Here is a 14,092-nt window from a genome sequence, read left to right on the forward strand (position 1 = left end):
TCTGGCTCCAACATGCTCTTTCGCGCAACGGAAACCAAGAAAACGCGAAATTATTTTTTCACACATTTATTTACACACACATATTGTTGGTTGTGGTTGGTTTTCTGTGGTTGATTGATTCTTAGTTTGCAATTCAGTTTTGCTCGTGTTTTTCCTCTGTGTTTCATCTTTTCATTTGGTTTCATCGCTGTTGTACCTCTGCCCCCCACACCACCCAGTGTCGCGTATGCGCGTTGGCGTTAAAGTTTTGTGCGCGGTGCAGTAGCTTTCAATCATCCTGGCCTGCTGGGTGAAGCCACTTCAAAACTCTCTACGCACCATAACCGACCTTTCGGCGCAGTAAGGTCGCAAAAAGCCTACGCAACACTTACGCCACGTGCAGCGCCATAAATTGCCATTTTGGTTTTGCTGCTTCTATCCTCCTCTACTACCGGTGTGTGTGTGTGTGTGTGTATGTGTGGTAACATTGCGCGCTTATGCAAATTTAACATAGAAAAAAAAAAACACATACTTTGAGCACACCAGAGACTGTCCAGAGGCTGGCTGGAGGCTGTGGTTCGATTGTACTGTAATGCCCACGTGCGGTGACGGTCACCCACCCCGCGCACGTGGGATGACGCGGGATGCTTGGCTGGGGCTGGTAAGCACGCACAGTGCCGCGTGTGTTAGTGTAATTTCCCGATAAAATTGTCCTATTTCACAAAATACCGGTACACAGGTAGTGAAGAAGCAGCTGTGATGCCGCGTTAGGTTGCGTTGTTTTGTTTGTTTGTTTAAAAATATCTATTTTAAATACTTCAATCTACGAGGTTGCGAGGGGGTGTTACTCTCCTCGCGCACTAAAAAATGGATCCACAGTAAATGGGCTTTGCTTTGTGCTCTTTCTCATTCGGCTGTTTCCTCCTTATCTGCCAGCAGCGTGCCATTAAGTTTGCTACGAAATACACTCTAATCTGTTTGTTTGTTTTCCTTTTCCCCTTTTGTTCTTCACTACAAATGTTTGCCAAACGGTTTTTTGTTGTTGCTCATCTTGCTTTCTATGATCAAGTGTTTAGTTTGCTTGTTCTTCTCATAAGTTAATACGTTCCGATTCTGGGCAAGTTTTCTACTTTACAAATAAAAAACATTTATTCTATGCCGTTAAATTTAAATTAATAAAAAATGTCCAGCCTTTTCCCATACTATTCCATTTTTTTTACTAGGGTACAAACACCACCACAATTGTTGTCCTTCCATTGGCATAAGTAAACAGGGTTTTCCAGGCGTTCTCATAGTTGTAGGACACTTCCTTGACTCTTTCTTATAGGAAGTGAACTGTATAAGTTGAATTTTGCACTCTATGACACCCTTTTTGGACAGGCTCCATTCCTATTGGATTTGTCCAACAAGGGTGCTGTAGGGTCCAATTCCCATTACATTAAGTTCATTTCCTGTAAAAAAGAGCCAATAAAGTGCTCCACAGATATGAGAACTGCTGCAAACCCCTGTAAGGATGTTTGTAAGGTATGTGTGTGTGTGTATGTGGATTTGTTGCTGTTTGGTGTGTGTATATGTATATATATATATGCTCCATCTATGCAATAATTTAGTTGTCCCTACCATTAATCTATATTATACTTCATCACTTTTTCTCGCTCTCTCTCTCCCTCTCTCATACACATGCATACAAACATACGGTTGCTTACACTAAAACATATATAAAGCGCATTCCCTTAGCGTATTCCCTTGTTTTATCCCTTTTTTTGTCTGTCTGTTTGTTTCGTCAATATATTCGTGTTTCCGAGGGTAGGTGGGGCCTAGCGGGCGGGATCTTGGCTCTGTTTGCGGCATTGTGTGATTGTGTGTGTGAGTTTCTCCCCCGCCCCGGCCCCCCTCATCCCTCAAATGTATTGTAAAATCCCATTATACCAATCCCATAAAACTCCCATCTTCCCCCCCCCTCCCCAAAAAACCCCCTTAGACACTACACACGTACATACATTTATATATTAGCAGATGTGTCCGGTACAATGATTCTACCATTTGATTTTTTCCCTTGTGTTGTTAAATTTTTGCAGTTTAGTTTAATGTATTAAGTTATCGTGTTTCATCTTCACCCACTTGCTTTTCTGTTGTGACTAATTCAATCCCATACAATAAGAATACTTGCTGCTGCTGCTGCTGCTGCTGCCTTGTCCCCCTTGTAACTCCTGCACATCCATCGTAAGGACAAACACACATTGAATTCATAATTCCATTACGTGGTTCCATTTAAAGGTCGTGTGCCCTGCCCTCCCCACGAAACGATAGTCACCCGCTGTTTTTATCATGTTACCCCACCGTTGCCACTAAGAGTTAGTCAGATCTACCATGTACGATTGCTCACCCCGTCCCCCTGCCACTGGGTGTTAGCGTATTAGCGTATTGTTTTGTTGTATATCGCCCGCGCGTTAGTTTGATTGTTTGATTCCCGCCATCCTTGTCGACTTTGTAATTCTTTGGTATCTTCTTGCACACTTGGTGGTTCTGCTTCCCACTGACGCAGGCCCTCTCCTATACAACAACAACAGCTTGTCATTTCCTAAGTTTTCACAGCAAATACAAATCAGTTTCTATGTAGACAAAGATTCAAAAATGGTTTGTTTTTGTTTTTTGTTTTGTTTGTTTTACCCTAAATCTGTCCATCCTGGGTTAGCTTCTCCAGATACAGGCAGAGCGCCCGGTGGATCAGCTCGTACTGCTCGGAGTTCTGTACCATGCCGCCCCGCTGCAGCCGCAGGTTGCACACGATGCCCAAAATGTCCACCTGGCCGGACTCGCGCACTACCGCACTACCCTCGCGCTGACCGCCTCGCCCAACGGCGGCATTCGGTGCCAGCAGCGTCGCACCGTCCATCTGGACGGTGGACTTCCGACGGCCTTCCGAGCCGCTGCCGGGCACCGGTGGCAGCGGTAACGATTGCTCTAGCTCGTCCTGCATCCGGTCGGCAGCCGATTTGCTCCCGCCCGACTGTAGCTCACCATGGCCAGCCTCCCCTGTCTGCGCCTGCGATTGCTTCAGCTGTTGCTGCTTGCGCTGGTGCGCCATCACCGACAGCCGCAGCTGTCGCAGCCCGTTCAGTATCGCTATCAGGCAGCCGGTTCGACCGATCCCGGCCGAACAGTGAACGATCGGCAGCACGGTCGGTGTGCAGGAGGAGCTGAGTGCTGCGAGCTGCGCGGCTCCCATTACCTCCTCCAGGCCCGGCGTGCCCGGCTGGTTGCCTTTCAGCGAGTTGCTGCTTTCCGGCCGCGGCGTATCGACCACGTTCGAGCCGAGCACGTCCAGACTCAGGTCGAGCAGCACGTTAATGTCCTTCGGCGAACGGTGGTCGGGCCAGTCGGGAAACCAGTAATGGTGCGCTCGGAACTGCGTCAGCTCAAACAGGGCCCGCGATCCGTCCCCGTCCGGTGCGTCCGCGTCGCTCACCTTCGCACCGTAGATCACGTTCAGCGTCCGCACGGTGTACCCGTTGCGCTGCTCCACCGCTACGTTGTGCACGAGAAAGAAGCAGCTGGCGCAAGGGACCCGCACCGTCACCGGTTGGCAAACGCCGCCAACAGCTTCCTGTCCTTCGGGTTGCTGTTCCGCTGCTGCGATGCTTGCAGTGATCGTATCCTTCTCGCGCAACATCTCCCCGACATCGATATCGGCCCCACTGCCAAACGCCACCCACTCGTCGGCCGTCTGCGGAAAGTAGATCGCACACTTTTGCCGCCCATTCTCGACAAAGTTCGTCAGCATCACTATCTTCTGCTCGAGCCCGGCGCTGGCACACGATCGGCCCGCCACCGTGGCCGTGCGGACCACGTTCTGGTACACCATCAGCCAAAACTCGTAGATCGTGTTCGGCAGGGGGCCCTGCGTAGCGATGTAACTATTGTTCGCATAATCGGGACCCTTTTTTTTTGAAGGGGGGAAAGAAAAAGAAAGAAAAAGCGGATTCACAATTGCACAATTCATCTTTGGAGACTGCTGCTCGGTGTGCCTTACCTTGATGTAGTTCGCGTTAATGTACGGTTCACCCCCGGCCGCCGGTGACCGTTCCGGTTCGAGTATGACGCGCGAATGCTCGTTCGGCAGGATGGTTTTGTAGCGATTCTTTGCCTGCGAGCCGAACACCAGCGGCTTCTCCTGATAGTTGGTCGGCAGGTCCCAAAACTCCTGATGGATCTTCAGCACCATCCGCTTGTGCTCCTCCTCGTACGACTCGTCGTCGCACACCGGCGGATGATGCAGGCTGTCGCTGTGCAGCAGCATCATCTTCGTGCCGGCCGTCGTCGCCGCTTCCCCGTCCGCTTTCGTGCTCTCATGCTGGCCCTTGTGCGCCGCGTCTTCCTTCTGCTGCTGCTGCTGCTGGAACGCTTCCTGGGCGGCCGTAGCCGTCGCCGCGACCATCTTGCGGTACGTTTTGGTAAAGAAGTTGTGCAGCTTGCGCAGGTACGCCATCGTCAGCACGTTCGAGGCATTCTGCAGGAACTGAATGTTGGCAAGGTAGATCTTGAAATCCTCGCTCGTCGTCTGCGGGCTGAGCGGTTTGGTCGAGATGTTGCGCACGTTCGAGTTGCTGCTGCTAAGGTTGCCGCCCGCCTTAAGCGGGCCGCTCACGCCGCAACAGCCGTCCAGGTGGCTGCCGATACCGGTCACGCCGCCACAGCAGCCGCAGCAGCCGCAGCAGCACGGGCAGCAGCAGCCACTGTACATCGTGCCCGTACCGAGCGCGGACAGATTGTTGGCCGACGAGGTGGACGTGACGGTGGCGGGGTCCCTCTGGAACAGTCCCCGATGGATCGACAGCTTGTTCTGGTGCTCTTTGAAGTTTTCCGACGATCCTAAGGGAGGAGAAAGTAAGAGGAGCAAAATGGTTGGAGTTGAAATGTACGTGAGGAAATGTTCCATTACTTACCATAATGATGGCGCTCATCGAAGGACGACTGGCAGCTGCACTGCGGATAGCCACTGCCGGACATTAGCTTGCTGTCCGCGTCCATCAGCCGGCTCTGCAACGGACCGGCCGCCCCATGCCCACCGTGCGGTCCCTGCTCGCGCACATTGATGTTGTGCAGACTGTCCGAGCTGCGGAACTTGCGCTGTCGAGCACTGCGCGACTCCTCATGATGACCACCACCACCACCAACGGCGTGATGAAGATGCTGATGATGTTGCTGCTCCGAGCGCTCGTGTGCCTGATTATATCGCGAGCCCGCCCTGCCCATCTCCGACTGCACTCCAGCGCCATCGGTTCCGGTAAAGGGCGCATCCACACTGCTTCCGAACCGCCGCAGCTCACCCTCACCACCCCCACGGTGCAGCCCGCCATGATGCGGCCCGGAATGACCACCATGCTGACCGTGATGATGATGATGATGGTGATGGTTGTGATGATGATGGTGGTGATGGTAGTGATGATGATCGTTATCGCCATTACCGTCCAGCTCGTCCTCCTCCAGCATCATGTCGGACGGGCCCGGCTCGTTCTGCGTGTGCGTCGTCAGCAGGCTGTTCAGGCTGCAGATCGAACCGCGCAAATTGCAGTTCGACACGGACAGCGTGCGCTGGTTGACGTTGATCAGCGTCAGGCTGGCGTTCGAGTTGCGCCGCTCGAGTAGACTCTTGCGCGAACCGGCCAACCGTACCATGGACGAGGACGGGAACTGTTGCTGGTGCTGCTGGTGCTGCTGCTGGTGGTACTGCTGCTGCTGCTGCTGCGAGTGGTGCTGATGACTGTTGCTCGCCCCAAGCGCACTGGCCATGCCCGTGTTGAGCGAATTGTGGCTGCTGAAGCGGTTCAGCCCGAAGGTGGACCCGGTGCCACCGCCCGCCCCGACCCCGGAGCGGAGATTCAGCGTGAGGCTCGTGTTGGAGCCGCGCCGCTGCAGGAGATTCTTCTTGCTAGTGTTAGCGTTCGAGCCGTTGCTGTTATTGTTGTTGTTGTTGTTGTGCATGGTACCGCTGGTGGTTGTGGTGCCATCGCCGGCCGCCGCCGAACCCGGCACTGGTTGCTGTGGCGACGCCTGGTGGCACTGGACGCGCACCGGTGGCTCTACCGGGTGCTGGTGCGCGGGCTGGTAGAGCTGCGTGTGCGACTGTACCTGGTGCAGGTTCTTGTACGACCCGCGGTACAGGCTGGTACAGCTGGAGGAGGTCAGATCGACACTGCCCCCACTGCGGTTGTACACGTCCAGATTCAGCGTGAGGCTGTGGTTGGAGCCCCGTCGCTGCAGTATGCTCGACCGCCCGCTAGTCGGTACGGAGGGTTTGGTACCGTCGTCCTGCTTGCCGCCCTGCTCGGAAGGCGACTGGGACTGGGGCTGGGTCGGTGTCGTTCCACCTTCCCCGCCGCAGCCGCCCATCGCTTTCAGCTCGAGCGGTGATTTCTTCTCCTTCCGATTGCCGTTCGCCGTGGCGCCACCGCTGTCACCGCCCGCAGAGGGCACTGGTGCCGGCCCCGGATGGTACGAGGGTTTCAGCTTTGATTGTCCACTCGCGTAGTGTTGCTGCTGCTGCTGCTGCTGCTGTTGCTGGTGGTGATAGTAGTGATGGTTTGCCGCCGTCCGATACTGGTATCGCTTCGGCGTCGTTGGCACGGAAACGGAAGACACCCGTCGGGGTTGCTGCAACTGCCCGGCGGGTTGCTGCGATGTATGCTGCTGCTGTGGTTGCTGCAGTTGCTGCTGTGGTTGCTGGTGGAACTGAAATTGCCCAAATTGCTGCTGTGTGTGCGAGTAAGTGTTGTGCAGGGACATTCCCTGTCCCTGACATTGTGCGATGCTCATGATGGTGCTCATGCCGCCGCCGCAGCTGACGGAGCTGTACACGGTGGAATTGCCACCACCGCCATTACCGCCTCCACCACCACCACCACTGCCACCGTACTGGATCGAGATCTTCAGCTTGTCCGAGTCGAGCGAGCTCGCCTTCTGCTTGTACTGCGAAAGGGTGGGCGTTTTCGGGACCGGAGGTAGCGCTACCGTGTGGCTGCCGCTGCTACTGCTGTTGTTGTTGTTGTTGTTATTGTCCTCGTGCTCCTCGCCGTACTCTACCTCGTCGTACTCGTCGTCCGTTTCGTCCTCCTCGTCGCCGTAGTCAAAGTACTCGAAGTAAAACTGCTCATTGCTGTCCTCTATGTGGTGGCGGTGGTGTAAAGTGGGCTGCTGCTGCTGTTGCTGGGTGCTCATCGTGGGGTTCGAAACTGACCCCGTAACGGTGACCGTTTTGACGATCGGTTTCGCAACCGACCCCGTCGACTGGGAGGCGCCCGGTGGCGGCGGTCTGCCCTGCGTTGCCATCGAGCCGGTCCCGCCACCGGTCGGCAGGGGCGGGATGTTCAGTCGAAGGTTTAAAATGTTGCGGACGCGCTTCGCCCTTGCCGCCGACCGTTGCTTCGCAGCCGCGGCTGCCTCGTCCTCGTCCTCGTCAGTCTCATCATGTGCGGCGGATGCGTTCGCACGCTCGTCATGCCCATCATCATCATCGTCGTCGTCATCATCTCGTTCGTTCTCTTCCTCGTCATCGTCATCGTCGTCGATGACACTGTCGAATCCGCCCGTTCGGTGCGCTGCCATCCCGACCAGCTCCTGCACCGGTATGGTCGAGGTAAGGTTTTCCTCGACCAGCCGCGCCCCCTCCGAGTCGAGCGAGATCGATTTCAGCCGTACGCGTCGGTTCGCCATCGGTGCGCAGATGCGTGCCGTGGGACGATGCGGCTCAATACTGGAGGATGCAGGTGGTGGTGGTGGTGGTGCTTGCAGTTGTTCCATTTGTTCTACGATAGCGGCCACGACGTCCTGTGTAACTTCACCCTCTTTGGGGTTTCCTTTCGCCGGTGGCGATGGTGGTAGTGGCATCGAGCCCGGCGATGGAGCCAACACCGCCACCTTGGGAGCCGCTGTCTCACGCTCCGTCCTCCTTAGTTGGCCACCTCCGTCCTCCTCCTCCTCTTCGGTGCGCGCATCGACGGCGGGTGGGGTGGAGCAGGTTTCGTCGCCGCCGGCGCCCCCGTGCCGCTTCGGCAGCGTGCGCGGTGTCGGTGTGAAATCGTCCACGTCCGGGAAGCGAAAGTACGTGGCCGTCTGCATGGTGAAGGAGTGTATCGAGCGGGGCGAAAAGCCGAACCGTGCGGCGGCCATCGATTCCGCGGCGGACAGGGGACCACCGCCGGTCGCGCTGCCCCCACCGGGCTCGCCCTTCGTCGGGGTCGCATTATTGTCGGTGGTAGCGGCGGACGTGGAGAGCGACGAGGCGGACAGTGGCGTTAGGAGCTGGAGGTAGGCGGTGGGCGATCCGCTACCGGGCGTTCCCGGCGCTGGCAGACCGGCAAAAACGGACAGCTCCGCTACGGCTTGCCGTTTGAGAACGTTCCGCTTGTCGGACGGTGGTGGTGGTGCTGATGGCAGCGGTGACACTGGCTGCTGCTGCTCTTCGCCCTGCTCGGCACGCGGCTGCCCTCGATGGAGCCTGTCCTTGTCGTCGATGGTAACGTGCTCGGTGGTTTCGCGCCCACTAGCGCTGCTGGTGGCAGAATCGATCGACGCGGTTGCCCCGATCGACGCACTCATGTTTACCGTTGCCACCGGCAACGGTTGCCCACTGGCGACCGGTGGTGGTCGCCTCTTGCTCCCCCTGCCCCCCGGCGAGCGGTGCCGCTTGTCGGACTGGTTTAAATGCTGCTCGGTACGGCGACGGCCCCCGTCCACCCCGGTCACGGCAATGCACGTCGTCGGCACCGGTTTCACTACTGCGCCCGCTTCCAGCAGCAAGATTGGAGGCGACGCTGGCGGTATTTTGATCACTTTCCCTTTCCCTCCACTTCCCACGCACTTGATCGCACTGCACTCCTGCGCATAGTCCGCGGTCAGTTCCGCGCGATCGTCCCCAGCGGCAGCCCGGTCCTGCCGCAGCAGGTGCAACTTGGCCCGCAGGCCCAACACTAACACAACGAACAGTAGCGTTCCGAGCACGGCAACGGTCACCAGCACACCGAGCAGCAAAACGTCGGACAGCTCGGTCAGGCCGTACCACGGGACGCGCGTCACGCCGCCGCCACCGCCGACCACCAGCTGCTGTTGCACTGGGGGGAGCGTTTCCTCTGCGCCCTGCTGTGCGGAAAGTGGCGGATGTAGCGGGGATGAGAAGAAGGTGCCACCGCTCGAGCGGTCGTCTACGCGCACCGGAAGCGCCCGGTTGTCGCCGTAACTATCGTACACGGTGGTCGGTGACGCGGCTAGCAAGTCCACCAGCGTGCTCACAAACACAAGCGCTACCCCCAATCGCAGCAATCGATGCGTGCAGCCGTTGTACACAATCGCATCCAGCATTTTCCCTATCGCAGCAGGCTGTGCGCCGAAGGAACGGTGACCACGTGGCCGACTGTCGGTGTGTCATAGTACCGGCGCTGCAGTGGCGCTGCACTGGCGCTGCCTGGAGTGTATCGGGACGGGACGCTACCTCCTCGGTTCGGTACGGCAACAAGCGGCACAACGTAAAGCTGGGAAAATGATGATCCTAAAATAGAATAAAGTGTACGTGTGTGTGTGTGTGAGGGGGGGTTGGTTAGTGACCAGACAAAAGTAGCGAACGCAATTGGAACTGTTGCTGGAATGGAAAACTACACACCATCCTCAGTGCTCATTGCTGCTTCAATGTGTAGAGATTCATTCATTTACAATGTTTTCCAAACGCCTTTGTTGTAGGTCAGTATTGCATCCCTTCCGGGCCCTTTCTATCTCTCTATCGCTTTCTCTCTCTTTCACTCCCACCGTTGGTACACACTATTTGTTTGGCATCAACTTTACGCGTTTGCTGAGGGATGATTGCAGGGCCTGGGGCGGGTGTTTGGGTGTCTGGTGCACCGAGATAATTGGCGATTGTGGCGTTGTTGCTTAATGTTCGTCCACCACACTGCACCGCAATTCTTCCACTGTTTCTTTTTTTTTTGTCTGACCTGTAGCTGTGACCTCTCACCCTACCGTTTATGTCTCACGCTCTCTCTCTCGCTCTCTGTCTCTCTACGAACTGAACAGTTTGCCACCACGAATATGGGTCTTTTTTTTTGTTTCTGTTTCTCACAAAGCACTGAACGTAATTGTTCACACAATTTTCTTGTATCGTTCGTGGACCCACCAAATCAACTAAAACACCAGCACACACCCCACCGACCACAAATGCCACATCAATAGAGAAGGTTGGTGGGGTCAAAGGGAGGGAGATCTCCAACTCTTACTATATACACTGCACGAAGAGCAGAGAGCTGTAGAGGAATCTATTTTTCACTACGACAGCATCTGTTTCTTTGCGGGGGGTAACAGCCCGTGCGTAGCCTCCTCTTTCTAGGCACCATTTTCCATGGCTTTCCGTGCATCTCCACCGCACGCCCAGCTACGCCGAGCGGTGGCCAACATTTTCCGCTGCACTTGTTCTGCTTGGGGCACTGGCTCTCGGATACTGCTCTGGAGGGTAGGCACAACGCGAAAACGTTCTCCTATGGTTGCTGTGTGTGTATTGCACCTGCAACTACGGGCCGTGGCACATTTTAGCAATGCCCTATAGTCAGCTACTCGGCAGCAATTTCGATAAAAACTCGCGGCAAAGGACGATAAAACGGTGGTGTGTCGTTTTGTTCGACGTTCTCGAACGCAAAACTTTCTTCGCACCTTCCCACAGAGACAAGACGGACATATACAATTTCCCATGTACACAGGCGCACGAACACACACACGCACACACACACACACACACATACATATGTTCAGCACACAGCAATTGATCTGTCAAAGTTGGAGGACCATTTTCAGCAGGCGAGCCAGCGCACAGTGGGAGTTCTAGTGGTACAAATGTGCTGAATGGAGGAATTTAAAAAAAATGCACAACTTTCAAAATAACTTACTTTAGAATTGTAAAATGAAGGAATGATAACAAAAGGCTATATAATTTCATGAAATAAATAGTAATTCTATAAAACAACGATCAGATTACAAATGGGGACCGTTGGTTGCTTGTCTTGCTGAAAGTCTGCCACAGCGCCGCCTCATTGAAACAAAGCAAACAAAAATTTAAAGACGGTAATCAATTTGATAAGTGTTGAAATCAATCGACGAAAAACTATATTTTGTAGCGCACAATTATTGAAATATCCAAGCTGAACGTGAACAACATACATTTTGCGTGATCTGGGCGGTTATCAGTTCCCTGAGCAAGGTCCAGGGAAGTTGTGCGATACGATTTTGGTAATGACATGAGCGAGTTCACGATAAGATAGACAAATAAATGAATTTCTTTTCACTATTCCAATGAACAGCATTTCTTCTCATTCTTGAAATCTTTGTGTCAAAAAGAACTAAAAAGAGGCTCCAGCGAAGTCGCTCCATGCAACAAAAACGTACGGATCCACTACCGAATTTTTAACTTTCTACCTGATGACGAATCGTTTATTGTATTCTGCACTGCATTTGATGCATTTGTGTGAGGATGGAACTAGCTTCCGGCTGTGCGCTCGCATACAAATTGGCTAGTGGAGGTAATCAATCGATCCACAGTGTGATGATGGGGCGCTTACAGTCCCTTGTTAAAGTACACAAGCTCTGGTACGCGCTCGTTCTTCTTGCACATCTCCTCGTAGAACTCTGGCTCGACCAGCTTCATCACGCTCGTGCTCAGCTCTGCCTTCTGCGGGAACAGCGCACAGGCCGTCGGTACCATTACCGTTAGGCTGGAAAGCATTAGCAATAGACAGAGACATTGTGAGTAAAGCTGCATTATGCCTCGCCGGGAGGACCTCTTTCTGATACTTACAAACAACCGACAACCAAAACCTGGAATGGTGCGTGAAGAATCGCGATACGGCGGAAGGACTGATATTGCTCCAATCGTTCCATGATGACAGGCAGGATCAGCATTCCCGGTGCACACATAGCAATGCGGGAAGTTACCACCTGAGGAATAAATTCCCAAAAAAGGAGCAGGAAAACTGTGATAAGCAAAGAAGGGTTCGTCTCCTCGCCCACGCCCCAACTCACCTGGGCAATTCCTTTCGCCGCAGCCAACCGGCTCGAACCGACCACATTGCCATTCTCATCCTCAATGCCGATGCCGTGTATCAGCTCGTTCTGGCGCATCAGCGGTATGTTGATGCAGTTGGCCGCCGCCACCGCCACAAACGGAACGTATCGCTGGAACAATGGTGTGGCCCGCTTCTGCAGGTACGCCTTGTAGCCGACCGCAGCCACCAGGGCGGACGTCGTGGCCGACACGTAAGCCACCCCTAGCTGGGTGGTCGAGAGGGACGAGTTTGCGTTACGGTTCGTGTAGTTGACGAGCGCATTAAACGATTGGTTCACCCACTGCCAAAATACCACTCCGGTCGTTGTTCTGCAAACCAAAAATTGGAATTCCATTAAAAAAGTGCTTCAAAATGGCAGTCACAGGCAGTCTTACTTGTACCACTGTAGCATGGCCCCGGTAATGGCCATACCGCCCGGCATCTGAAAGCTCATCCGCCCGAACACATTCTGCTTCTCGCCACTGTCCGGATGGAAGGCGCTTTCGTACAGCTTCTTCGCATAATGTATCTGATCGATCGTTGTATTTTGAGGTATAGTGCCAGCCCTGCAATTGGAAAAGTCCAACAATGACAATGTGTGAGAGAAAACAATCATGTCAGATGCAGCAGCAGCAGCGCCTACTTCACACTTTGGTACAGCTCTTTGGCGCGATCAAGCTCCTCATCGGTGGCGAAGCATGTGCGCGGGTCAGTTATCCAGAAGTAGTGCTTCAGACGGCCGGTAAAAGTGCTCAGATCCCACAGCGGCTGCACGATATCGATGTTGGACATGGCTGGGAAGGAAGAAACCGTTCGCGATCAGTTGCGATGATTAACCGCCAGAGGTAAAACCAAGGAATTAGCCAACTGCAACAATGTTGTTTGGCCTAGGGTGCAACAAAGTGATCGTTCTTTTCGCGTTCCCACACAATGTAGGAGAGAGTTACATAATCTAAACTAGCGAATCTATCTCACTCTCTCCAACATTCAGGACATTATTTACAGGTGTCCTTTTTATTGGGTGGTTGATTATGAAACCATTTTTCTCCATGCGTTGGAGAAAACTGCGATTGTTTCTATTTTCGTACGAACTCGAAGCTGAAAGTCGTTTGAAACTGGGTCATACGAGATATTTCCAACCTGAACTCATCTTTGACCCCAAATTAGCACTTCCTGCATAATCGCGACGGCCTGGTCGCTAACTGGCATGTACCAACTAGGACTCGTAGGCCTGGGCGATTAGCTGCTCTGTCCTTGCTAGAGCCAATCATTTTCGTTGCCAGGAAACGAACAAAACACAACTTTTTGCGGTGCCATTAGCAGTTTATTCCCTCGAGAAAATGGACAGTAACGGAAGTTTGATATATTTAAACAGAAGCTTTGTTTTTCCTTAAATTTGCTCCACAAACACGTTCAGTCCCTGGGGCTTTTATGTGTAAAACCGCAAAAAAACACATCTTTTCCGCTTATTTTCTATTGTTCTCACTGGACGAACAACGTAACACGCTTCGAAGGTTTGCCCGGCACCGTTCGTGGACAGGTATTTGCACTATTTCATATAACTTTACCGATTTTAATGAGACGTTCACGAATTTGCGCTCCGCCCCAATGCACCTCAGCAATAGAGACACACACACGCACACGAACTGGCGGCGGTGTTTGTCAGTGCCAGCCGGTGCATCCAGTGGAAAATTTTGCTTGGATGCATTTCCCAGGTTTATATATGTAGGGTCTGGGAGGTGTGCACCAGTTGACAGTTGCTCTCTTGTCTTTGTTTACAAAACGCATCAGCTGTTCCAGAGGGAGCAACCAAAGAAGAGCCATTTTGCACACAATTTATGCAATTTAATTTGTGTGAGCGTATGGAAATTATGAAAAAAGTAGATTTCCCCCCATAATATTGAAAGTTGACATCGTTTTTCAAATAGCCTTGCTAACAACGGAAATTAACAAAAATACTTTAAAAATAAAATCATGCAAACCATGTGAATTGTTTCTTAATATTCTCCAGGAAAATGTTCATCATTTCGTAAAAC

General features: G+C 53.3%; 2 protein-coding genes across 6 annotated transcripts; both read right to left on the reverse strand.

Moving 5' to 3' along the window:
- Positions 1–50: 50 nt before the first annotated feature.
- On the reverse strand, positions 51–10,799 carry LOC4576190 (uncharacterized). 3 transcript variants are annotated; one of them, XM_061643110.1, is made up of 4 exons: positions 9,635–10,799; positions 4,926–9,523; positions 4,013–4,851; positions 51–3,919 (listed from the first exon to the last, which is right to left on the reverse strand). In XM_061643110.1, the coding sequence occupies exons 2-4, from the start codon at positions 9,334–9,336 to the stop codon at positions 2,651–2,653; spliced, it is 6,519 nt and encodes a 2,172-aa protein (XP_061499094.1). In that variant the 5' UTR covers positions 9,337–9,523; positions 9,635–10,799; the 3' UTR covers positions 51–2,650. The 3 variants fall into 3 exon arrangements, with proteins under 3 accessions (XP_061499094.1, XP_061499096.1, XP_061499097.1); XM_061643112.1 differs by having other exon boundaries at positions 10,526–10,757; XM_061643113.1 differs by having other exon boundaries at positions 10,672–10,735.
- A 616-nt stretch (positions 10,800–11,415) lies between these two features.
- LOC1269987 (sideroflexin-2) lies at positions 11,416–13,780 on the reverse strand. Of its 3 annotated transcripts, none has more exons than XM_308642.5 (6): positions 13,625–13,780; positions 12,700–12,850; positions 12,452–12,622; positions 12,034–12,385; positions 11,810–11,949; positions 11,416–11,726 (listed from the first exon to the last, which is right to left on the reverse strand). In XM_308642.5, the coding sequence occupies exons 2-6, from the start codon at positions 12,846–12,848 to the stop codon at positions 11,570–11,572; spliced, it is 969 nt and encodes a 322-aa protein (XP_308642.4). In that variant the 5' UTR covers positions 12,849–12,850; positions 13,625–13,780; the 3' UTR covers positions 11,416–11,569. The 3 variants fall into 3 exon arrangements, with proteins under 3 accessions (XP_308642.4, XP_061499099.1, XP_061499098.1); XM_061643115.1 differs by having other exon boundaries at positions 13,543–13,744; XM_061643114.1 differs by having other exon boundaries at positions 13,197–13,733.
- Between the last annotated feature and the right edge of the window lie 312 nt (positions 13,781–14,092).

Source organism: Anopheles gambiae, chromosome 2, assembly GCF_943734735.2.
Source record: "Anopheles gambiae chromosome 2, idAnoGambNW_F1_1, whole genome shotgun sequence".
In the NCBI taxonomy this organism is placed as follows: Eukaryota; Metazoa; Arthropoda; class Insecta; order Diptera; family Culicidae; genus Anopheles; species Anopheles gambiae.

Bases quoted from the DNA above. Each gene is read 5' to 3' on its own strand.
- LOC1269987 (XM_061643114.1), bottom strand. The intron at 12,623-12,699 runs GTAGGCGCTGCT...TTCCAATTGCAG, and splicing joins GAGCTGTACCAAAGTGTGAA to GGCTGGCACTATACCTCAAA. The intron at 12,386-12,451 runs GTAAGACTGCCT...TTTGGTTTGCAG, and splicing joins GCCATGCTACAGTGGTACAA to AACAACGACCGGAGTGGTAT.
- LOC4576190 (XM_061643110.1), bottom strand. From the start codon at position 9,336: ATGCTGGATGCGATTGTGTACAACGGCTGCACGCATCGATTGCTGCGA. The intron at 4,852-4,925 runs GTAAGTAATGGA...CTCCTCCCTTAG, and splicing joins CGATGAGCGCCATCATTATG to GATCGTCGGAAAACTTCAAA. The intron at 3,920-4,012 runs GTAAGGCACACC...TCAAAAAAAAAG, and splicing joins TTAACGCGAACTACATCAAG to GGTCCCGATTATGCGAACAA.